Source organism: Ruditapes philippinarum, unplaced genomic scaffold (genome assembly GCF_026571515.1).
Source record: "Ruditapes philippinarum isolate M1 unplaced genomic scaffold, ASM2657151v2 ctg2137_1_1_1_1, whole genome shotgun sequence".
Classification (NCBI taxonomy): Eukaryota; Metazoa; Mollusca; class Bivalvia; order Venerida; family Veneridae; genus Ruditapes; species Ruditapes philippinarum.
In genome coordinates this window covers 72,419-98,741 of record NW_026852674.1, presented here as the reverse complement: position 1 = coordinate 98,741, position 26,323 = coordinate 72,419, and the positions used below count along the sequence as shown (strand labels likewise).

Sequence of the window (26,323 nt, the reverse complement as noted above, 5' to 3'; positions counted from 1 at the left end):
ATATTATCTGTTCAAAGAAGACATTTTCAATCACACAGGAAAAACACACTCCTGCTAACAATGAAGGAGAACAACTACATTTTGTATGTTCTCAAATACACTAAATACACTGTGTATAACCAGTACAGTGTAACTTCCGAAAACCGAACACCCATGGGACTTGTAAAAAAGTTCGGATTTCAGAGGTTTCCGGAATTTAGAGGTTTATGATAATGTGGACAAGACTAAGCCACTTAATATATAAAACTAAATGTCAAGGAAGATGTGGCCATTACTGTAATATCATATATAATAGTCTTTTAATCAAGATAAAGATGTGAATGAAAAGAATGCTTTTTTATCTTATCTGCAAAATTAATGCTTTTGGATTTCTGATGTAGAAATGTTGTTAATTGCATACACTTACATATCGTCCGATGCTAGTTAATTAATTATTACATCAAATGCAATAAAATCCCTAAAGACTTTTGATGCATACATTGTCCAATTAATTGACATTTAATCCGCTAATGAACACTTCAAATTAACTGACCGCCGTAAATTACTTTGATTAATCGCATCACTTCAAACATACCATTTCACAGTTTGTGATTTTAAGGCGTGTCAAATTACACGATCACCGTTAATTAGTAAACAATCTATAGGGAGATTAAATCTTCCTGCAGGGTAAACATTCTCGATTTACAATGTATTTCACACCTTTTGATATTTCCAGTTTTTGGAGGTAAAATTGCCTTTAATTTGACTCTAATTTTACGAAAATATCGTCCGGAATTCAGAATTTAGAAGTTCCGGAATTCAGAAGTATTATATTAATAGAAAAAAGAAGCGAAAAAAACGGGACCGAAAAAATTGTTCGGTTTTTAGAAGTTTCCGGATTTCAGAAGTTCCGGAATTCGGAAGTTACACTGTAACAGTCAAATTCAAAAAAGCATATCAAGAGGAAGGAAGAGTTCAAGAACTCTTTAATCTGAACTAACTGAAAATATTTTCTGTAATTTGAACACTTTATTCAAAGCAAAACAATTCATTCTACTGATCAAATTTATTTAAGTTAAATCAAATATTTGTTTGCCTTATTTTTATGCTAATTTCAACACATTTTTGGTCATATCTTGGCAGGTGATCCACCTAACCCGCTTTTCTGGATAACTAACCAGTTATTTACCAATTTATCTGCAAGTGACACACTTGTAATCCTACAAGATTTCTGAGTTGGTTGTGAGAGACAATTGACCATTAGCCTCAATGTCTGAGAGAAAAGCTTTCATCCTACCTGTGGGTTAGGATGAGGATCCAACCAGTGACCCCTGGATTGTGGATCTTATGCTCTACCTATTGAGCTAAGCTAGCGAACATCATGAGATTAGTGTTACCAGTTATACACAGTGCAACATAATAAATCATACAATTCAACACAAATTTTCACTGCAAATGGAAACCAAATTGAACAAATTATCCAATAAAATACAAAATGTATAGGTATCATTCAATAAATAACAAAGTTTTCATTAGTTGCCAGGGGGGAAAAAATGCTTTAAAATGAGATTATTAATTATTGATATCTGAATATCAAATAGCATCCGCCATGATCATATAAATGAACAATTTACCATAAACAGTTAACATTTTGCAGCTTCAAATAATAATATCTATAATTTAAAAGGCAAAAAACGAAACTTAAATTGGTTATTTTTCTCAAAAAAGTTTCAACTAAAATTGAAACAAGTGGGCTTAACACAATTGAACAAAATTTTCAACAAAAAATGAAACAAGTGGGCTTAACACAATTGAACAATTAGTACTTTTAATACAAATGAAATTAATTAACAGCTAGTACTTAAATTGAACTGAAAATAATAATCATAATAACAAAGAAACATTTTAATACAAATTGACATAAATGCTAAAGGAGGTACAACAACACCTTGACTTACCCAGTGGTAAACTCCAAAAGAATGCTTAATTTTAAGAAAGTATCAGATTTAAAAAGAACCTGTTTAATTAGAACCTGTTCAATTTTAGTAGTATCAGATTTAAATAGAACCTGTTTAATTTAGGGAAAGTATTTAAATAGAACCTGTTTAATTTCCGATAGTATCAGACTTAAACAGAACCTGTTTTATTCAAGAAAGTATCAGATTTAGATAGAACCTGTTTAATTTAGGAAAATATCAGATTTAAATAGAACCTATATAATTTAGGAAAAGTATTTCAATAGAACCTGTTTAATTTAAGAAAGTTTCAGATTAAAATAGAACCTGTTTAATTTAGGAAAGTATTAAAATAGAACCTGTTTAATTTCCGATAGTATCAGATTTAACTAGAACCTGTTTAATTTAGGAAAGTATTTCAATAGAACCTGTTCAATTTTAGTAGTATCAGATTCAAATAGAACCTGTTTAATTTAGGAAAAGTATTTCAATAGAACCTGTTTAATTTAAGAAAGTTTCAGATTAAAATAGAACCTGTTTAATTTAGGAAAGTATTAAAATAGAACCTGTTTAATTTCCGATAGTATCAGATTTAACTAGAACCTGTTTAATTCATGAAAGTATTTAAATAGAAAGAACCTGTTCAATTTTAGTAGTATCAGATTTTTTAACTAGAACCTGTTAAATTGAGAAAAATATTTCAATAGAACCTGTTTAATTTAGGAAAGTATTTAAATAGAAAGAACCTGTTCAATTTTAGTAGTATTAGATTTAAATAGAACCTGCTTAATTTAGACAGTAAACCAAATACTTGGAAAGTTTATGCAGGATGCCAGTTGCGCAAAAAGCTGGGGGAAATTTTTCTGGGACATACCATTTCACAAAGGGGGTAATAATTGTTTCACAAAGGGGGCAATAATCATTTCACAAAAGGGGGAAATAATCATTTCACAAACTATCTTACGTTTCTTTTTTTTAAGTCTATCAAGACTTAGCGATCTTTCCTTATGTTCACCATGAAACTGATCTAGCATATAGTCATCTGTAACCACAAAATCAATAGTTGTTTAAACCCTTTCTCTACAGACTTGTCCTTCTTTAAATTAAATGAAACAGCCAATGGAATAGAGCCTCTGTCAAACTGCATAGACTGGTCTGACTTACATGTGACATACATAAATCATGCATGAAGGTGACAGCCCACTCTTAGGATCAAACAGGTTCAAAGTTTGTCTCCCATTGAAAATTAACTTTTGTTGAATAAATTTAACACTTTCAAAGTTTGACTCCCTGGCATCTAAAATTAATTTTTGTTGAATAAATATAACAATTGCAAAGTTGGACTCCAACTTTAAAATTAATTTTTGTTGAATAACTATAACAATATCTTCAAGAATGCAAGCTACTCGACAAGTTTCTTACTAACTATGAACCTACACCTATCTACTACCAGTTGGTACAGAGAATTCAGTATCTTATTAAGCAGCCAACAGTATAGAGTAAGTTCAGACTGTACAGATAATTTTTTTAAAATTTTGGTTGGGTTATACATCACACAAACACTGTAAATCTTTACTGGTGGAGGAAGACCTCAGGTGCTCGTCCGTGTCTTATTTCAGGCAAAAACTAGCACCCAAGTAAACCCACTGACATTCCTTAAGCCAGCTGGATAGCTTCTTCACAAGAAATAAAAATCTAAAGTCCCTGGTGAGATTCAAACCCACAGCGGTGAGGGGTAAATGGTTTGAAGTCAACAATCTTAACCAATCGGCATGGACTAAGATGCTTTTTAACAAATACTGAAAGTAAATAGAAATTCAGGAGTATTTAGCCTTGCCAATTAGTCTGAAATATTTACTTCCCAAAATTTAGGCCAAGTGAAAAACACATTTTTTTTTACTGAATACTGGTGGCCTATGTCTGCCACTGTCACTTATGGCACTTAAACGCAAAAGCCCCTGAAACGAATAAATCTTTCCTTCATAGACAGTGCAAATATGGACTTTAAAACGTTAAAATTATGTTAAGATGCTTTTTAACGAAAGAAATCGAGCCAAATATGAGAAATTATTTGTCATAAAGAGAGCAAAAGGTAAACAAAATATTGTTTCCACTTCCATACAAAATACTAAATCACTATAACTGTAATAATTATTAAATAGCAACAGAAGCAAAGGACAGTCTAATTAAATGACTATTTAGTATCTTCTTGGAAACTATAACAGAACACCAAAAATTAAGGTTTCAAGAAATCTAAGTTAAAGCATTTCTGGGGCATTATGGGCCTTTAACCGAGTTGAATTATTGATCAGGTTATATGTTTGGAAAAAGCATAATTATACAATTTAAGGACAAAACCTATCATCTAAAGTTGGAAAATATTCTTGATACAGGAATCAGCTGATTTGTAAATTTTATAATGCTTTTAAAACATGTAATCTTTCATTTTCATCTCTATAGAGAAATATGACACTGTCTAAACCAGCAAGTAAGGCCTTGACTGTTATTTGTTTTGAATTCTGTTATTGGTGTTAAGTTCCAGACAAATTTGCTTGTTTGTTTGAAAACACTTCTTATTTGTTTTCATCAGATACATAAAGACAGAAATTTGATAGACCACTATTTTTCCTTTGCCAACTTGACTTGTGATATGAAGTACATATTTAACAGAAATTTAAGCCAATTGAAATCTGGCATATACTTTTAGAATACGACTCATTCTATGAAAACTTGGCATAAATTATCAAGGAAACCTGGCATAATTTATGCAAAACTATCAAGAAAACCTGGCAAAATTTATGCAAAACTATAATGGAAACCTGGCATAATTTATGCAAAACTATAATGGAAACCTGCATATTTTATGCGAAACTATCAAAGTCTGACAGTCTCAATTAAATTTTTATCACTTAATGAAATGCTAAAATCATATTTTTCAACAAAAAAAACAAAAAAAACAAAAATTAAAGATCAGACAACAGGAATATCACATCTTGCTAATTATCAGTTAATCATGACATTTCCTTGATAAATCTTTAATCTACTTCCTTCTTAAAAATGTCATCCCCAGTACTAATAAGGATTCCTGTCACTTTAGTTTCCTCCATTTCTTACATTTGTGGCCATTCTCTCGCCACAAATCCTTTCTCAGATTGTTTTGGACTTCATTCTCAATATTATTTAATATTAATCCTGTTATAGACCCTCCAAAGAAATACCATACCAATATAACAAAATATCTGCACAATTTCTTGTCAAAACTATAAATTTTTATCTCACAAAACAATAAAAGCAGGAATACTAAGGGCCTTCTTGAAAAACTATAATGATTATTAATCACTCTCTTGAAAACCTATGATAAGATTAACGGAAAGAATATTAATTTGCCTATACTTATAATTTTGAAACATGTATGTTTATCTGATTCAGTACCTTCATTTACAAAACTAACCCCTGCCCCCCTAAAACTTCTAAATTTCTGTGCTTTATTCTACATTCAGCTTTAAAAATGTCACACAAAAAACACACTTTGCTATATCCCATAAAAATCTTACATTAATGATTAATGATTATTCAAAAAGAAAAAAAAAAGTTATTGTTTTTCGTTCCGGCTTTCACTTACCATTAACATCGGAGACGACTGTACCATTGCGTGCCAATTTCTGTCGTAAGTCAGCAGTTTCTGCATCTTTTAGAGCGAGTCTCGCCTCAAAGTCTGTAATCTGTCTCTGTAATTATAAAACCAAGAACTGCGTAATGTTTCGTCTTGTTTTAATTTAACTTTTGGATACTTGGCAGTAATTACCATTTATTCAACTAGTCAATCTTTCAATCTGAACAAAATGATTAATCATTTTTTAAGGGCAAACTTGTATTGACTGAAGAGCGAACAGTGTTTTCATCTAAAAACAAGAGGGCCAAAGTAGCCCTAGACCGCTCACCTGAGATCCAATGCTAGAACTAGTCCGTATGATAGTTCTTTTGGTTGTCTTTTGCATCAAACTAGAACCATTGATTTAACTTTTGTAAAAGCCACCTATGGGTCATTCCAGTTATGTTTGATCATATTCCAACTTGTGATTTATATTAGGAGAAGTTGTTTCAAAACATTGTGTTTATAAATGCTCACCTCTAAGCATTTTGTGCTCAGGTGAGCTAATAAATTTTATACACAATTACCTATCATCTCTGCAATTTGCCATGTTATTATTTAAAAAAATCGGCAAATAATCAATACTCGATGGAATTTTATAGGTAAAACTACCCTGATTAAAATTAACTATTTATACATGCAATGAGCCATCAATGATGTAATGTGACACAGTTAAGTAACTGTAGCCATTAGATTTGTGTAACTGACTTGCATTACTTTGAATATGGAAATGCCAATAGTTTCATGAATTAAAGCCTGAGCAGAGGACTCCCTTTCATTAAACCTCATAACATTTTGGGGTCATCTACTAGCCACGGGCAATATGCCTAAAAAGTTTCACAAGCCTAGGCATTATTACTTCAAATTACTATATGGACAAGGATCTTAAATAAAGTGCCACTGTGACCTTGACCTTTAACCTGAAAATCAATAGGGGTCACTTACTGACAACAGGCAAAGTCTATACCAAGTATAAGCCAGACATTTTCTCGCATCTCATTGAGCAGATTTTCCATTTGTAATAGTGACCTTGACCTTATGACCTCACAATCAATAGAGGGTCACCTATTGGCCATGGGCAATGTCCCTATAAAGCATATAACCTACATGTCCCTACTAAATTTTCACAAACCTAGGCTTATTCCTTTTTTAGGTTACTGAGTGGCCTCAAATGGATATTTAGTAACCAAATGTGGGTCTATTTTGTCCAAGACTAACTAGTGTATGTTGACTTGGCCAAATATAAAACAAAACAAAGCTTTTGTGAGTTTGATCCAAAAATGCCTTGTTCATTTTCTACACCTTTGCATCTTATTACATTATTTTCAACTTTCAAAAGTTATTAGTTTTTTGTCCAGGTGTTAACACAATAATAATAATAGCATGATTCTGTTTGTCATAAAATTGCACCACCTCCACCCCCTCCATCCCCATAATCTGTCCTGCAATGTATTATTTGTTCATTTTAATGATTATGAAAATACCTGTGACTGTTTTAATCTTTCCTCTAATTCCCTCCTCTCATTTTCTGCAGTGGCCAAGCGTATTTTGAGACTGGATATTTCTGCCATTAGATCGAGTTTATGGGTCTCCAAGGAAGACCGTGTCAACAATTCCTGAAAGTAGAAAAAAGATCACCCCTATATAGATGATATAGCAATGCATTACAATGTATTATATCGAGAAATAACAAGAAAATGAGTATGATATGGCATGATTAACCGTTTGAATGCTCGAACCAAAATCAAGTGTCCTTTGATTCCAGTATTGAGCCAGGTCAGCCAGCTCTCATTGGCGTGACCAGTGCCCTCTTCTAGCAGGCCAATTTCAAGTTTTTTTTTGTTTGTTTTTTTTTCATTTTGCTATCCTTAAAATTGACAGCAAACAGTTTCTATAATGGTAAGTAGACTTTTCAATTTAAGATATTGGGTAAGAGTCTAAAAGCACTTATCAGAAATCATTTCAACTTCATCAAATTAAGCTAATTACATTTACATGCAAATACATGACCTTTCATTTCCATATTATCTGATAAAATTTATAAGAACCAGTTTATATAGTACAACAACAAACATGTACTATATAACCAGGGAATAAATATATAAATTTCTTTAATTTTGGAAAACATAAATTTTCATTAAAGAATTATATAAATTTAACACAACAGAAACTAAAAATTCACAAACAATTAATAGACCTTGCCAATTGGTCCAAGATGCTTTTGCAAAATTTTGGCCTCCAGAAAATATCGTTTTTTACGGTAACAAAAAAATGTTAATAAATTGAAGGTACAAAAAAATGTACCAGAAAATAATGTACCAGAAACTATGCAACATGTCTGCCTCCCAGGGAATTCATGCAATTTAGGAAAGTGCTTCCCAATAAAACTCATGCAATTTTTACTAATGAGTTCCAAAGGTCTATAAAAATAGTCAAACAAATGTATTGCATGTTTGTGCTAGTTTATTAGTCTGTAATCAAATGTTGTTTTTCACTGTTGTTTTGTGCTGATGTTTTTTTTTTTTTGTTCTTTTTCAGTAGTATTACTCTGTTTATATCAAGTCACTGTGACATAATGATGATCACCTCTATTTATGTCAGAAAGCTATCTACAGAGTTCCAGATAACGTGCGTATCGGCGTATTTTACGCTTCAAAATCAACTAAATACGCACCATATTTCAAATTTCTTGCGTTCATTTACGCATGCTATAAATTAAATACGCAAAGAATGAAAAATCAAAGCGTATTTGGTGTGTACTTTCATTTTCGAAACAGCTGATTCCGTTTCCGTTTAACAGTTGACTGTGTTTCTTTATTCCGTATAATACCCGCCAAAATACTTCCAACTATTTTTCGTTCTGTAAACCAGTCAAATTATGTCTTTATCGCACAGGCGCTTGGTAAAATGTGTTGCTTGATTTTCTTTATAATTGCAAGCGTTTAGTTATAGAGACTTACATCATGGCTGCTTCCAACCCAAAGCAGAGAAAATTGACAAGACTGAGTTGCCTGCTAAAACAATTGTAAACCCAATTGTTGAAGACATTTTAGATAGTGTATTTAAAGTGAAAAGGGCGCACATAACTGTGAATCGCAATACAACACTTGAAAATTGGCAAAAATGTTATCCGTGGCTGCAAATTTCAGAAATTGGTATTTAAATGCGAATGAAATGTCTGACTTGTCATAAATTTAAAGCTTGCAATGAGTAGGCTATTGAATGTGCAATAAATCACGGATTTATAAAAAACTAGAAATGTGTCCATAGGACACTGATGCCCCCACACGCCACTGTTCTGTCAATCTTATGACTCTAGGTCAAATATTTTTTGGACTACATGTGCCACAAGTTGAAAACTAAAGATCAACAAAGGGCCATAATTCTGTTAAATTTGGTAGCAGCAAAAAATCTTTCCTTTACTACCATCTACACATTAAGGTTGTTCATCCCTGGAAGTTTAAGCAAAATCTGCCATCCGGTTTAAGAGGAGTTGCATTCACAAAATTTCTACATAGTATATAGTGAAAAAATCAACAAAGGGCAATAATTCTGTAAAATTTGGTCGCAGCAGAAATTCCTTCCTTTACTACCATCTACACCTTAAGGTTGTTCATCCCTGTAAGTTTAAGCAAAAATCTGCCATCCGGTTTAAGAGGAGTTGCGTTCACAAAATTTCTACATAGTATAGAGTGAAAAAATCAACAAAGGGCCATAATTCTGTTAAATTTGGCGCAGCAAAAATTCCTTCCTTTACTACCATCTACACATTAAGGTTGTTCATCCCTGGAAGTTTAAGCAAAATCTGCCATCCGGTTTAAGAGGAGTTGCGTTCACAAAATTTCTACATAGTATATAGTGAAAAAATCAACGAAGGGCCATAATTCTGTTAAATTTGGTCGCAGCAAAAATTCCTTCCTTTACTACCATCTACACCTTAAGGTTGTTCATCCCTGTAAGTTTAAGCAAAATCTGCCATCCGGTTTAAGAGGAGTTGCGTTCACAAAATTTCTACATAGTATCTAGTGAAAAAATCAACTAAGGGCCATAATTCTGTTAAATTTGGTCGCAGCGAAAATTCCTTCCTTTACTACCATCTACACATTAAGGTTGTTCATCCCTGTAAGTTTAAGCAAAATCTGCCATCCGGTTTAAGAGGAGTTGCGTTCACAAGATTTCGGGACGTACGGACGGACTGACTGACGGAATGACGGACGGACGGACAAGTGCAACGCTATATGCTCCCACATTGTGGGGGCATAAAAATTAAAAAAATTAAGAATGTGGTAAAGGCCTTTCAATTGAAGTGAATTCACGCTGAAGCCTGAATAATTGATTCAGAGAATGGTGTGTTAATTTTAATGTTATAAACCTGTGATGCAGCAAAAAAAGTAAGTCATTTAATTGTACTCTTTAGATTTACGATATACAGTAAAGACCGTTTACAGTGACCTTCGATGGGAGAAAAGAAAAAAGGTCATTATAGACAGGGAGTCACTGTGGACAGTCTCAGCATAATTCGGATATATGAACATATCATACCAATATTTTGTTGAAAAGCTGGATAGTACCATACTAAGGGTTTAATTATATTCTTATTGATATTAAACATATCAAATATCATTTATAAAAAACAAGAGAGTATAAAAATTGCATGTATAATTGGTTAAGATTATAAACTACACCATAACATTAGTATTTAAAAGTTACATATTCATGAAAATGTAATTTATATTGATAAATATGTTTGTAAAAAAATGTTCAATTTCAATTTTACTAATGAAATGTTACTGTAGAGACATTTAATGTTGTATAATCAGCCTGTTTACTTTACGGAGATCAATGTATTAATAAAACATTAGATACAAATCTTCACATAATTTCTACAGAAAAGTACTCCGAAAAACATTAACAATCGAGGTTTCAAACATAAGCACACCTTTAAGACGTTTGGCATTGTTTATCTTTACTCGCCAAAACACCGCAGCATTTATGTATATGCAGGTGTCTTTAATCATTCTATCGGCGAAAATTGTTTGAATCTGTCGCCATTTTGTGTAATTGTCAACAAACAGCCACAGTGTATTAGCGTGTCGCCGATTGGTCAATGCAAACTGCCGTAGATACAACGCGCGTTCTGATTCGTCAATCGCATGAATACGTAATGAGAAAGATAAACATAGTGAACTCTTGCCTTGCGGCGTGTATTGAACTTTGTTGATGTTGACACGCGTTCTTAATTAGCGGATTAACGGTAATTGGTTGTAATTGAGAGGTAAACAAATTATTAACAGACCTAGCGGCGTAAATAAGTATGACGGAAAATTATAAAAATCGGGCGACTTCAAAATCTCTTTGAAGTTTGTTTTAGGCAAAGTCGCTGATCCGAAGGCGACTTCTTCGCCAAAGTCGTCACCTAGTTCAAGCCTTGCTCCCCTTGCAAAAGTCGCTGTTCACGGCTCAAATACCGTAACGGGTGACTAAATCATGGTCGTTGTACGGACTAGACAGGGAGTCGCTACATACAGACCATTTATATAGTAAATACTGTTCGGCGCACCTAACTATGGTCACTAAAGACAGAACGTCGCTATATACAGGGGGTCGCTAAGACAGTCTTTACTGTATCTAAATTTACCCCCACATTCTGAAATGTGGGGGTAATTACCCCCAGTATCAAAAAATTATCTGGAACTCTGTATCTAGCTAGCTTACTAAAGGTTTGTGGTTACTGCTTATTCCCCGAAATAATGCACAGAGGGTCACCTGAAACTTTTTGATATTGTTTTACTGGGATTTTTGCCACTGTATGTGACCTTCCAGCTTTACTGATGGAGGAAGACCTCAGATTCCATTCTCCCATTTATTTACAGGCATGAGTGGGCCCCTGAGTAGAACCACTGTCATGCCAGGTAAAGAAAGAAAATCTAAAGCAGGATTTGAACCCACAGCAGTGAGGAACAAGTGGTTTGTACAACCGTAACCACTCAGCCACTGACATCACCTGAAGTCTTTCTTCACCCGTATAGCTGTCCATATAACCATACAACAATACCAGTGTAAGTTTGACTTAAAATCTTATCAATTATTACAAGTTGGGCAAATCCATATGAAAATGACATTGGGTTAACTAAATTTTCATTTTGTTGAAATATTTTACTCCTACCGCTACCTAGCATCTAAGTGCCTAAATAAAGTCTTAATATGACATTTCCCTACCAAAAACTATCCACTGACTTTCTGTATCAAAAAAGGGTCACAAAGTGAAAAATAATTTATTTTAAAACCTTAGAGAAATCATGCAAAACTGTTTAACTTCAATGAAATATAGCACAAAACATAATTATTATGCACAAAAAAAAGTCTAAGATATTTTATCATTTTGTTTCAGCACTGGCCCCAGCAGGTCTCGTATCATGAAAACAAATATATGAATGATTTCACAAAAAAACAAAAACATTCATTATACACCTAACCTCAATATCTAATCTCTGCAAAAATAACCTCAACATCAAAATTCTACCTCATATATAAACAATAGCTTCCTTGTCAGCTCCAGGAAAAATCCCAAAAATATCACAAACAAAAGCTAAACTTTATAAACAAAAAAAATAGTCTCTCACAATTCTAAACCTGCCCACACCTGTACAACTGAAATTACCTTCAGTACAAGAGTAATGCTTAAAATCAGTGAAGTTTTCCCTCAATTTCCCCTTATCTTTGATCAATTTCTCCAGAAAAGTTCCTCACCATGCCCCCAAAACTTAATGTTTACTGTTCAAATCAAATCACCAAAATCACAGACACACTTTTTTTTTCTTATATGAGCCGTGTCACGTCAAAACCAACATAGTGCGTTTGCGACCAGCATGGATCCAGACCAGCCTGCGCATCCGGGCAGTCTGATCAGGATCCATGCTGTTCGCTATCAGTTTCTCTACTTGTTATATGGTTTGTAAGCGAACAGCATGGATCCTGATCCAGAGTGCGCGGATGCGCAGGCTGGTCTGGATCCATGCTGGTCGCAAACCCATTATGTTGGTTTTGTCGTGACACGGCTTATATAGAAACCACAAAGCCATGTTTCTTTTCCCCTCAATGTTGTTGTTGTTTTGTTACTTAAAAAGATAAGGTAACACAAACATCAAAAGATACCAGCAGATCAGATTAACCTGGTCCCTGATAAAATTTTAAAAGGTTTCAACTGGAAACTAGCCTTGATGTTATAAAACTTTTTTTTTTTGAGTTCCGTCTCAAATCTCAGGATTTTCATTGGTCAGTGTACATTCTGCGGCAGTTTCCCACCAATTAAATACAGGAGATCTTAGTTTGAGCACTTAGATGATTTCTTTATAACCTATGACCTTGTCATTCACAATTAACCTTATCTCACTGAATGCCACTGAATATATACTCACAGTGACCAATGCAGACCAAGATCAGCAGGCTTATCTATGCAGTCTAATCATTGGGTGCACTGTAACTCTTTTAAAATTTTCTCTTCAAATGATGACATGTAAATTTCAGATATATAGCATGTATGGTAAGGGATTTCAACATAAGCAGTCAATGGACTGCAGTCAAACCTGTGACCTAAAGTCATCAAAGGGAGACTGAAAATGGCATTTATAAAGAAGTGGGCAATCTTTTCCCTTTTATTTCTTTTTGGGGGAGGAGGGGGAAGGCCTGGGGTTAGAGCTGTGTGTGGGGTCACTTTGTTCTATTAAATCAATAAAGATTTTGTCAAAAAGGTGACCTTTATTTACAGGGTGATCTTTATTTACAGGTGGTCATAAACACAGGTTTTACTGTGTAACACTGTATAAAGTCTGATCAGCTTGTCTACCGACTGGTCTGGTCCTACCCTAATGCCAATATAGGTAATTCATTATCAGCCTCATTATTCCCTATGGGTTATGTTTGTTTCATTACTGTTTTCAGTCACACAAATCACACAAATACTGCAAAGGTCATATGGGAACTTTCTAGCTTCACTGGTGGAAAAAGACCTTAAATGCCTCTTCCAGAATTATTTTAATATTTATGTTCCTTACAAACAAAAGATAAATAAATTCTTAAAATTAAGATTGTCAATCAGCAAAATTTAAATACCACTCAGTGTAATTTAAATACCTGAGCCTGGACTCCATACATAACTAAGATTAAGAAGTTTGATCTAGTGGCCCAGTACATGGATGTGAGCTATAAAGGGACTTAACTCTTTAAAATTCCAATTCAGACAACTCTGGACTTATTTTTTAATCCCCCCATCTTTTCAATGAAATTTTCAAATATTTCACACAAAAAAAAATAAATAAAAAAGAAAAACAGCATAAATCTTTGTTACAACTAATCACCACTCAAACTGGGACATTTCACATAATAAAGGCTGATTCTTTCTTTTTCAATATTTCAGATGCCAATTAAATCAACTTCCCTACCTCTAAACTTAGTACAGCAGCTTGACGTAGTCTGCCAAGAATTATATCAATGTAAATAGATTGGTCTACAAACCTTCCCCTCATTAAAGTTGATACAAAATGTTTCCAAGTATCTTCATATAATAAAGATACCTATCTACACCTTGGAAAACTCCCCTATCTTTACAATTAATCTGCCTTTATAGGCTTTTAAAAAAAGAATGCTGGTTTATTAAAAAGACAAAAAAAAAATCCAACGCCATACTGTAAACTCTTATATTCAAGAAACGAGGAGGTAAATTAAGTATATTATACAGTATACAAGAGCTGTCCGTAAGACAGCGCGCTCGACTTTTTTATTGCTTGCCAATAAAAAAAGTTTTTGCAGTAAAAGGCAATACAAGAATCTCTGTATTTTTAAAGTGAACAATGGCCATGAGCATTAAGATATTTAGTGAAGAATTATTTTACTGAATTGTGTGATACCCTTGAACACTGCAGCAAAGTTTGAAATGTTTAAGTCAAAAGAGGGCTGGTAAGAAAGAAAAAAAAACTGAGTTGAGCCTTAAATAAATTTAATAGTATTAAACCCACTTTGAGAGAATAAGGTATTTTTACAGAATTACCTTCTCCTGGACATGTTTGGGAATCATGATTGTAAACAAGTATTCCAACATTCAAATTAATATCTCAAACAGTTCAGTCAAAAAGTGGACTGGTACTAAAAACTTAACCAAGATTCTAAGTCGATAAAAGGCCTTAATTTTTAAAACAAATCCTTGACAGAGTTACCTTCTCTTGCGTACAGATGGGGGTAATGATGTGAAATAGCATTAAAAGTTTCAAAGCAATATCTCAAAGGGTAAAGGCAATAAGTGGATTTTACCCATATTCAATGTATTTTCTAAGTCAAAAAGGGGCATAATTCTGTCAAAAACCTTGACAGAGTTATGTCCTCTTGTCTGTTGATGAAGGTCGTGATGGTAAACAAGTATGGTCAGTTTCAAAGCAATACCTCCAATGGTTTTGAAATAAAGTGAGGTGGTACAAAAAACTTAACCAAGCTCAATACACTTTCTTAGTCAAAAAAGGGCCATAATTCTGTCAAAAACCTTGACAGAGTTATGTACTCTTGTCTGTAGATGGAGGTTATGATGGTGAACAAGTATGGTAAGTTTCAAAGCCATACTTGTAATACTTCTGAAATAAGGTGGGGTGGTACGAAAAACTTAACCAAGGTGTGACGCCGACGCCGGGGCGAGTAGGATAGCTCCCCTTTTCATAGAAAAGTCGAGCTAAAAATGGGTCAAAGACAGAAATGGCCGGGTTGCATATGTATACAAAATATCATGAGGCTGTGATGTTACTTAAATTTTCTACCACTGTCTTGACCATTGATGTTGAAAATTTAACTTAGTTGGTAATAAGCATCAGACCTGAAATGGAATCCCACAATATGGGACCACATGTCAATGCTGTGAACCACATATCAAGAAGCTGTGGCTTATTAAGTAGTTGCTGAGAAAACTGTTACGAAAATTTCCTACTATCTATAAATCATTAATTATGTCAAAATTTAACTAAGTGGGCAAACAGGAAGTGGATGAGCAACAGACCTGAAATCAAATCCCACAGTATGGGACCATGTGATAATGCTGTATACAAAATATCAAAAGGCTGTGATAAGTAGTTGCCAAGAAAACTGTTACGAAAATTTCCTACCATTGACCATAAATGTAGAAAATTTAACTTAGTCAGCAAACAGGAAGTGGATAAGCGACAGACCTGAAATCAAATCCCACGATATGAGTTCATGTGTTGATGCTGTATACCAAATATCAAAAGGCTGTGATAAGTAGTTGCTGAGAAAACTGTTACGAAAATTTCCTGCTATTGAACATTAATGTTGAAAATTTAACTAGGTCAGCAAACAGGAAGTAGATGAGCGACAGACCTGAAATCAAATCCCACAGTATGGGACCATGTGTTGATGCTGTATACCAAATATCAAAAGGCTGTGATAAGTAGTTGCTGAGAAAACTGTTACAAAAATTTCCTGCTATTGACCATTAATGTTGAAAATTTAACTAGGTCAGCAAACAGGAAGTAGATGAGTGACCGACCTGAAATCGAATCCCACAGTATGGGACCATGTGTTGATGCTGAATACCAAATATCAAAAGGCTGTGATAAGTAGTTGCTGAGAAAACTGTTACGAAAATTTCCTGCTATTGACCATTAATGTTGAAAATTTAACTAGGTCAGCAAACAGGAAGTACATGAGTGACCGACCTGAAATCGAATCCCACAGTATGGGACCATGTGTTGATGCTGTATACCAAATATCAAAAGGCTGTGATAAGTAGTTGCTGAGAAAACTGTTACAAAAATTTCCTGCTATTGACCATTAAATGTTGAAAATTTAACTAGGTCAGCAAACAGGAAGTAGATGATCGACAGACCTGAAATCGAATCCCACAGTATGGGACCATGTGTTGATGCTGAATACCAAATATCAAAAGGCTGTGATAAGTAGTTGCTGAGAAAACTGTTACGAAAATTTCCTGCTATTGACCATTAATGTTGAAAATTTAACTAGGTCAGCAAACAGGAAGTAGATGAGTGACCGACCTGAAATCGAATCCCACAGTATGGGACCATGTGTTGATGCTGTATACCAAATATCAAAAGGCTGTGATAAGTAGTTGCTGAGAAAACTGTTACAAAAATTTCCTGCTATTGACCATTAAATGTTGAAAATTTAACTAGGTCAGCAAACAGGAAGTAGATGATCAACAGACCTGAAATCGAATCCCACAGTATGGGACCATGTGTTGATGCTGAATACCAAATATCAAAAGGCTGTGATAAGTAGTTGCTGAGAAAACTGTTACAAAAATTTCCTGCTATTGACCATTAATGTTGAAAATTTAACTAGGTCAGCAAACAGGAAGTAGATGATTGACAGACCTGAAATCAAATCCCACAGTATGGGACCATGTGTTGATGCTGAATACCAAATATCAAAAGGCTGTGATAAGTAGTTGCTGAGAAAACTGTTACGAAAATTTCCTGCTATTGACCATTAATGTTGAAAATTTAACTAGGTCAGCAAACAGGAAGTAGATGAGTGACCAACCTGAAATCGAATCCCACAGTATGGGACCATGTGTTGATGCTGTATACCAAATATCAAAAGGCTGTGATAAGTAGTTGCTGAGAAAACTGTTACGAAAGTTTTTCCCCGCCCGGACGCCGCCCAACATTCACCATACTATAACCCGGGTTTGCACCAGTGCAACCCGGCCAATAATGACTGTGTTGAACGTATCACTTTCATACCTCATTCTAAATAATATTATTACATCACAATTATGACCATGCAAAGTTGTATTTTAATTGTTGCTCAGCTGATGTTTACATGATATTGACACTTATTTGATGTCTACAGGATAATAAAAGTTGTCATATTGACACTCAATATTTGGATGCCTGCAAGATAACAAATGTCATATTGACACTCAATATTTGATGTCTACAGGATAAAAAAAGTTGTCATATTGACACTTAATATTTGATGCCTGCAGGATAAAAAAAATGTCATATTGACACTCAATATTTGATGTCTACAGGATAAGAAAAGTTGTCATATTGACACTTAATATTTGATGCCTGCAGGATAAAAAAATGTCATATTGACACTCAATATTTGATGTCAACAGGATAAGAAAAATTGCAATATTTGATGTCTACAGGATAAGAAATATTGTCATATTGACACTCAATATTTGATGCCTGCAGGATAAGAAATATTGTCATATTGACACTCATATTCAATGTTTTCAGGATAAGAAAAGTAGCTATATCTGATATTTTGCAAGCCATTTTAAAGGTTGAAATATGCTGAAATTTCACATGCTGGTACGAAATTAATTACCAAAGTATTTCTTCAAAGCAAACAACTTATCATTAAAAGACCTATCTTATCAAGATCACGAAGTTTTCCATGCTTACATGTTTTCAACAGTCAAACTACATTAAGTCTCTCACAATGGGATGAGGCTGAGAAAACTTTATTCCCCTTTCTTTTTTCTTAATTAACTGTGGGAGCACTAACTACTGTGACTTTCAGCCACATGGTTTTACATGCAAACATGCAATTGTTGAATTAGAGCAAATTACTGGCCATTTGTTTAAGAAATTGGTAATATAAAACAAGGAACACTCCTCTATTAATTGGATTTTAATTACACCATAGGTAGAACTGTTGACTGGGAAAAAAAATAAAAATCTTACAGCAGATGTTTCACTTTTTTTCTACACGGCCAAAATGAAACCAGGTAAAGGTATACAAATCCCAATGGCTAAAAGAAATAAGAAATTGGCCTAAATAGCAGTAATTGGTTACATCTTGAAATGCACTTAAGAAACTTTTTCAGATATGCTTCACTGACAAACAAAAATTCCAGGCATTAATCCATAATCCAAACAACATGCAGCCCAATTTCAAAGAGGCTCGCTTCTTCTTGTTTACCTAAATCATAAAACATACAGATCATAAGATAAACAAAAACTTAAAGTTATGATTAAAAATGTTAAAATTGCGCTAAAATTGCGTACAGCAATGAGAACGTGGACATGACTGAAACAACGGTTACCCCTTAATTTTTTTTTTCCAACATAAAAAAAGTCGAGCTAAAACAACATTTACCTGCTATAATCTTGCGTGTAAAGTTAAGCTTACAATTTGTCATGCTAACTCTAATCACTTTATGCCTTATGACCTTGACCTTTTTTCATAATGACCTTGAATTTTAAACTGTAACTATTGACCTGCGTAGCACACTGACTCATAACCTTTGAACTTTAAATCTAAATTTCTATTGCAAACTGCTCGTTCAATTTTCTTTTAATATAATAAAGTGATCCCTCAAGATGACCTTGACCTATGACCTAATAATGACTATGGATCAAATAAGCCTTTTATCTCATGACCTTCATTTTTTTATCTCTTAGCAGGAATCTGTGGGGCATTTTTTTGGGGCATGAATTATATAAACATGAATCATTGTTTAACATACTTTTCTCAACATCTAAAAAATTTGAACAAGCACATACTGACTTAGAGAGGAGAAGAACTAAAATTAATTATTTTATAAACTGTGAAATTGTTTGTGTACTTCAAGTCATCATCAAGATAACATCATTTTATTATAATGAACATCTGAAACAAATCAGATAAAAATATTTTATAATCTGAGGACATGTCTCTAAAGTTTTAATCATCATGACTAAGCAAGAAAATGCATACATGAAAATTCAAAATCGCACAATCATTATATAAACTGTATAAAGATAGCATCGACCAAGGGTGGGCCCCCAAAACAGATGCTTTCATCTTCTTCCACCAGATGTCTCAAAAATTGCCAAAAGTAAAAACATTATCCAAATATACTTGTAAAACACGCCATTGTTCGGCATGCTTGATTGTTGGAACCTATACAATATTGTGACATATTGAACATGAAATGCCACATACCTCACTAACCCCCACCAACTCCCCAAAAATGAGGAATAACTTGAGCTTAAGATTTTTGTTAAAGGTCCTTTCCCACAAGGACAGTCAGAAAGATAAATCCACTGGGAGTAAGACATAATTATATATCCTAGATATTTTGGCATATTAAAACAAATACACAACACTGACCCAGTAATGCAGGGACAGATGAAAAGGCACATTATAACGAAGTCCCCATACTAACTCAGTAATGCAAGGACATATGAAAAGGCACATTAAAACAAATTCACTGGACTGACATAGTAATGCAGGGACAAATGAAAAGGCACATTATAACAAATTCAGTGCACTGACCCAGTAATGCAGGGACATTGTGAAAATGCAAAAACTCAAATCAATACCCCCACTATCCCCACTGCAACCCCCCCCCCCCACCATTCCTCCATCAGCAAAAGGGGTTGGCTAAAAATCTGGCATAAGAACTATATTAGTATTTCATGATTTCTAAAATGGTCAAAATAAAATTATTCTTCAAGGAAAATAAATGTTTAACAATTTGCATAACAATATTTTCTATAAGATGAACATCACACATTATAGTTTTATGGAAAGTGAAACAAATTTTTTTTTCCCCCCCAAGAAAAAAAAAAATAATTTAAAACAGGGAAAAACATCTTTTTTTTCAAACGCAAAAATAAATTTTTCAAGATCCTGTTAAAATTAGGGTTCGTATAAAGTTAAACAGTTTACAGATGTTAAAAAAAAATACGATAAAACTTTTTTACCCGTCATAGTACGGGATGAGGAACCGGGAGACATGCTATAAAAAATTTCATTATTTAACTCCCCTTATTTCATTGAAAAAACGTATCAAAAAATCACGCAGCACTCATAAAATCTGCGATCATTTACTGCATCTTCATCAGCGAGACAGACAAATTTGCACATCATCTTACATGGAGGGAATTGGGGGGAAAAAAAATCTCGTCTGCTGCACATGTTTCATTACAAGACATGATGAATAATTTTAATATGAGATATATAATGTGATAATAACAATCTATTTGTATCAGCAAAACTAAAACAAGAGGGCTAAGATGGCCATAGATCGCTCACCTGACCAATCTCATCTGAGCAATTACTTAGACAAGCATCCTGACCAAGTTTGATGACAATTAAATTGAGTCAAAAATGTGACCTCTAGAGTGTTAACAAGGTTTTCCAGCATCCTGACAAAATTTGATGATGATTAAGGCAAAAATGTGACCACTAGAGTGTTAACCAACAAATGTGGATGGACGACGGACAACAGACATTCAACGATGTGAGCTAACAAAAAAACTGGCCCCGGGGCCCACCCCTACCAACTCCAGAGTTGCCACAAAAAGTGAAATGAAATAATATTCAAAAATCAGATATCAAATCGTGTACTCTGCTTTTTCCATTAATGATACAAATAAAACAAAAATCATAGTAAGTTAAGATCTGATCTAGAAAACAGATCATTGTTACATACAGTCTGCAATATCAATAAATGACATTGTTTTGCCAGCCCAATTAAAAGATTCTTCTATAACTGCCAAAGATTGTGACATTACAGGTCAAATGTTATCTTTTTTTCTCCCCAAGTACCTTTGGCCTGGCTGGCTATTATCCTTGAAGTTACGAAGTTATTCATCAACCAAACAGAAATTTCATTCTGTAACTTGCTGGGCTCGGCAGTCAATTAAGAAAACAAGTGATTCCATTATGCATTAAACCAAACAGAAATACCAGGAAAAAGCATAATCCTGATAGGTGACAATATTATAATGTTATACTGTTACATGGTTAGAAATTTAGAGGTTTAACCCTTATCCCATGTCAGATTTCTTACAGGACTTGTCTATCTTTAAATTTGGCCAAAACCATTTGTCATTTTTAAGGGAAATTTCAAAATAAGTACTGACTGAATAGCAAACATTACAGACGGCACTTTCTGATCTTGCCCTCCATTGGTTGATTCAGTTGCCCCCAGAGAGCTAACGGTTAACATATAAAATTACCAAATAAGTCGCTATTGCTGCTAAAACTCCACCAGTAGTAGAATGTGACAATGTAAAACGAAGCAAGACATAAGTGAAGTCAGAAGAATAAATTCGTGTAAGAATGATACTGACAAACAAAGTGCTGGTGCTATAAGAGGAAGAAATCTTTAAATGACAATTTTACAATGCTAGTGTGGTCAGAGAAAGAAATTCTAATGACAATGTTTCACAATGGGAAGAAATTCTTATATTACAACACAATTTTTCTAGTGTTGTTTAGAAAGAAATTTCTTACTTGACAATGTAACAATGATAGTGTTATCAGAGACAAACCTCTGATATGACAATGTAATAATTGCTCGTGTTGTCAGAGACAAAAACCCTGATATGACAATGCAACAATGATAGTGTTGTCAGACACAAAACCCCTGATATGACAATGTAACAATGATAGTGTTGTCAGAGACAAAAACCCTAATATGACAATGTAACAATGATAGTGTTGTCAGAGACAAAAACCCTGATATGACACTGTAACAATGATAGTGTTGTCAGAGACAAAAACCCTGATATGACAATGTAACAATGATAGTGTTGTCAGAGACAAAACCCTGATATGACAATGCAACAATGATAGTGTTGTCAGAGACAAAACCCCTGATATGACAATGAAACCATGATAGTGTTGTCAGAGACAAACCTCTGATATGACAATGTAATAATGATAGTGTTGTCAGAGACAAACCCCTGATATGACAATGTAATAATGATAGTGTTGTCAGAGACAAACCTCTGATATGACAATGTAATAATGATAGTGTTGTCAGAGACAAAAACCCACATATGACAATGCAACAATGATAGTGTTGTCAGAGACAAAAACCCTGATATGACAATGTAATAATTGCTCGTGTTGTCAGAGACAAAACCTCTGATATGACAATGCAACAATGATAGTGTTGTCAGAGACAAAACCTCTGATATGACAATGCAACAATGGTAGTGATGTCAGAGACAAAAACCCTGATATGACAATGCAACAATGATAGTGTTGTCAAAGACAAAACCCCTGATATGACAATGTAACAATGACAGTGTTGTCAGAGACAAAACCCTGATATGACAATGCAACAATGACAGTGTTGTTCGAGACAAAACCCTGATATGACAATGCAATAATGATAGTGTTGTCAGAGATAAAAACCCACATATGACAATGCAATAATGACAGTGTTGTCAGACACAAAAAACCCTGATATGACAATGAAATAATGCTAGTGTTGTCAGTGACAAAACCCCTGATATGACAATGCAACAATGACAGTGTTGTCAGACACAAAAACCCCGATATGACAATGAAATAATTGCTAGTGTTGTCAGAGGGAGAGATCTAAAATTTTTTCAAAGAAATGATTCAAATGTCAGCAATAGAAATAGCGTGCAATGTGTCACTGAAGTAAACACAGTTGTTGGCATTTCCCCAAAAATCCGTACGTGACAAGGTTTTGATCTCGAATAACGACCAAAATTTAGAGACAGGAAAATGCAGTAGGGAAAGTATTAGGAGTCTGAAAGGAAGCAATGAAAGTGGCCATGTAAATATTTCATTCTATAACAGTAACACACTTTCATTAGTTATTCTGAGAACATCATGGCAAGATAAACAACTAATTCAATTGAGCTCATCACTTGATTTCCACAATTATTATGACATACTATGAATAATTTATTCATTCCCAACATCAAGTGAAACAAGTAAACTGAAATAATGCTTAGCCTGGGGCTGGATTTTGAGTACTTACAAAACATCTCGTATGTTATCAAAACTGCTGTTTTGTGGTGAGAAATTTTGGCTTTAGCAATATAAGGGACAATGTCATTTCATTTGGCAATTCTTGGCAAAAACAGGCCTTTGAATTTTTTCTTATAGGGTATCACAATGAAAATTTCCGAAGTTTGTGTTAGCCAAATGGTAATTAGAATCTGGTAAAAGTGTTTAGAAATACCAGCTGGGCGGACTTCATACTGGTGGCAAAGACTTTGGTGTTTTAAGATTCAGCATTTAAAATGGTTGAGCTGTTTCTGTAACTGTAAAATTAAAGCTGCATGCCTCCAGATGACCCAAAATATTTCAAGAAAATTAAACTTGGAAAATCATACTAAAACTTTGAGAAAAGTAAACAAATTAAAGATTCAAGTGCTAATTTATATCTTATGTGCAATTAATGACTGTATTTTGTAGTATTTATCACTATATTTCTACTGCAGTAGGGGCTATTTATGCATGTTTTGACCTCTTTTTGGTAATTTACGTGGATTTTAAGTGCCGATTGTAATGTATCATGTACTTTCCTTGTTCATTTCACAATATTTTATCTTTAAATACATTTTCAAAATTTTCATGAAAATTAGGATGAATCTGGAGGCGTATGTGGAAAATAGAGGAAAAGAATACTGGTTTGATTTTGAGCTTGAAAACAAGCCATGAGCAAAATAATGTCAAAGACCGAGAGAAAGACATTAAATTTGGAAGCCATGAGCAAAATAATGTCAAAGACCAAGAGAAAGACATTAAATTTGGAAGCCATGAGCAAAATAATGTCAAAGACCTAGAGAAAGACATTAAATTTGGAAGCCATGAGCAAAATAATGTCAAAGACCTAGAGAAAGACATTAAATTTGGAAGCAATGAGCAAAATAATGTCAAAGAACGAGAGAAAGATGTTAAATCTTGGTCTGTCATAAAGGAACCTGTCTGATGTTAATGACAGTTAATACTATGATCTGTAAGACATAAATCTGTTACTTTTATATCCACGGAGATTTGACAGCGAATTTCCTCGATGATTTTCCATCTAACGGTCTCCAAAATGCCGGACTGTCACATATTCTTGTTTACTACATTTATAAGAAAGAATTTTTGCCATTATACCATTTTATCCAGAAGTGTTTGCTTGACATTTTTGAGGTACTTTATTTAGCAAGAAATTCTCATTTTGCTTCATATGACCGATACTCTTGGTTATGACAACTTCATAATTTCTTACATTAACTTTCTCTCCCATAAAGTTAATGTGATAGTTCTTCAAAGAGTCTGAGACTGAGCCTGTACTATATTAAGCCACAATAATGGTCAACTTATTGTACTTGATAAAAAACTCTTTTGGTTGCCTGAAAGGGTATTAGCTGGCTATATTTGACAAAACATTTTCAATAAAATGTTTAACATTCCATTAAGAGCCACTGCAACACTCGACCTTTTTTCTTTTTCTTGCAGCAAACAAATAAAAGGTTTAAACGGATCAAATAAATTACCTTTTCCCATTTTTCTTAATTTCTTAATTTCAATAGGTAGGTCTTAAGTTGCACTAGTTGTTTTGTTCAAGTAAAATTCATTACCATTATTCTTGACATCTGAAACTGCAAAATTGTCCAAATTGATACAAGTATGAAACACAATTATTCTTCAATTCTTCAAATATAAATTTTTTTCGATAAATCTCATAGTGTTCTTTCAATCTATTTCAGTGACAACCTTCACAATAGCTGTCCAGTTTCCAAAAATTTATTTCGCCATATAGTATTAGTGTATTACCTGGAAATCAAAATACTACTGGCTTAAAATTTGGCTACTTTTGTGGCAAATTATTTCACTTTCAGGAATATTTTCTACAGGCAATCATCTTATAGACTATCATTTCATCATTATCAAAACATTTTAAAACACAATGTTTCCACTTTCTAACAATCATCAATTGTATTTCTTCTCGAGGCTTAATGTACCTTTAAGTATGTAAAAAATGAAGCAAGTTTAAATTTGTAATCAATTTGGTGAACAGATTTATAGCTAACTTACCATAAGCTCGTGTAATTTCGACTCCCAGGCAGATGAGTAATACATTCCGGTGCTTGCCGGCCGGTCCATACCATTGCGCCGGCTATGATACAAATCTCTGTGATTCTCCGCCATTTTTATTCCAAATCGTAAATAATTATCATATACTAATTAAACATTCCCAAACAAACAAATAACTTGACGTAGTAATACCTTAAGTTCTTAACATAACAAGACACTTGTAAAAGTTTGATAATTCCTACTTTCTTTTATTACATCTGCATCTTTCAGTTTAACAATTTTCAAATTATTCTTAGAACTAATGGCATCACATTCTTCAAGCCTTTATCCATTTTATTCCTCTAAATCCTGTATCAATCTCATTCCATTATTTATTTCCTTCACAATATTTCACTCAGCAATTTTTTTTTTTCCGTATATTTTTATTTCGATGAAAGGCAATTTCACCTTATTCAATATTACAAATTGTCTTGATAAATCCAGATTCAATTTGTCGGCATAATTATCAATCTTTCCCTTAAACACATCCCATATACCTCCTGCTAAATCTATATAATCAAATTTCCTCCCTACAAAATCGTGTGTAATTCTGATATCTGTATAATATCTGTATATATATTATATATATATATATAATTATGACAAAGAAAAATTCTCCATACAGAATCTAGGGTATATACTTATATACAATTAAGAAAAAAAAAAATTTCCTTGGTACCAAAAAAAGTGTACCCAAATCAGCTATCGCTGTGTATTTAATCAATTTCCCTGATCAAAAGAAAAAAACTCGCCTATCTGGAAAAACCATGCCTCTGAATGTAAGAGCAAAGTTTACAATAATGTTTGACAGAGCAAACTAGTTTATATCATAAAGAGCAGGGAAAAAAAATGCAATACACCCTGCTTCCTTGCTTCT

General features: G+C 33.6%; 1 protein-coding gene across 8 annotated transcripts in view; it reads right to left on the bottom strand.

The window, feature by feature from the left end:
• The window catches only part of LOC132720681 (liprin-beta-1-like), a 97,912-nt gene that overhangs the window by 36,193 nt on the left and 35,396 nt on the right, over positions 1 to 26,323 (bottom strand). For 5 of the 8 annotated variants that reach the window (XM_060704874.1, XM_060704866.1, XM_060704889.1 and 2 more), the window contains 3 exons: positions 7,071 to 7,202; positions 5,557 to 5,662; positions 1,938 to 1,961 (listed from right to left, as the gene is read on the bottom strand). In XM_060704874.1, the coding sequence (XP_060560857.1) occupies positions 1,938 to 1,961; positions 5,557 to 5,662; positions 7,071 to 7,202 (262 nt within the window). Of the gene's footprint in view, positions 1 to 1,937; positions 1,962 to 5,556; positions 5,663 to 7,070; positions 7,203 to 25,407; positions 25,987 to 26,323 lie in introns of those variants that run through there. The other 3 variants (XM_060704902.1, XM_060704911.1, XM_060704882.1) reach the window with 3 other exon arrangements.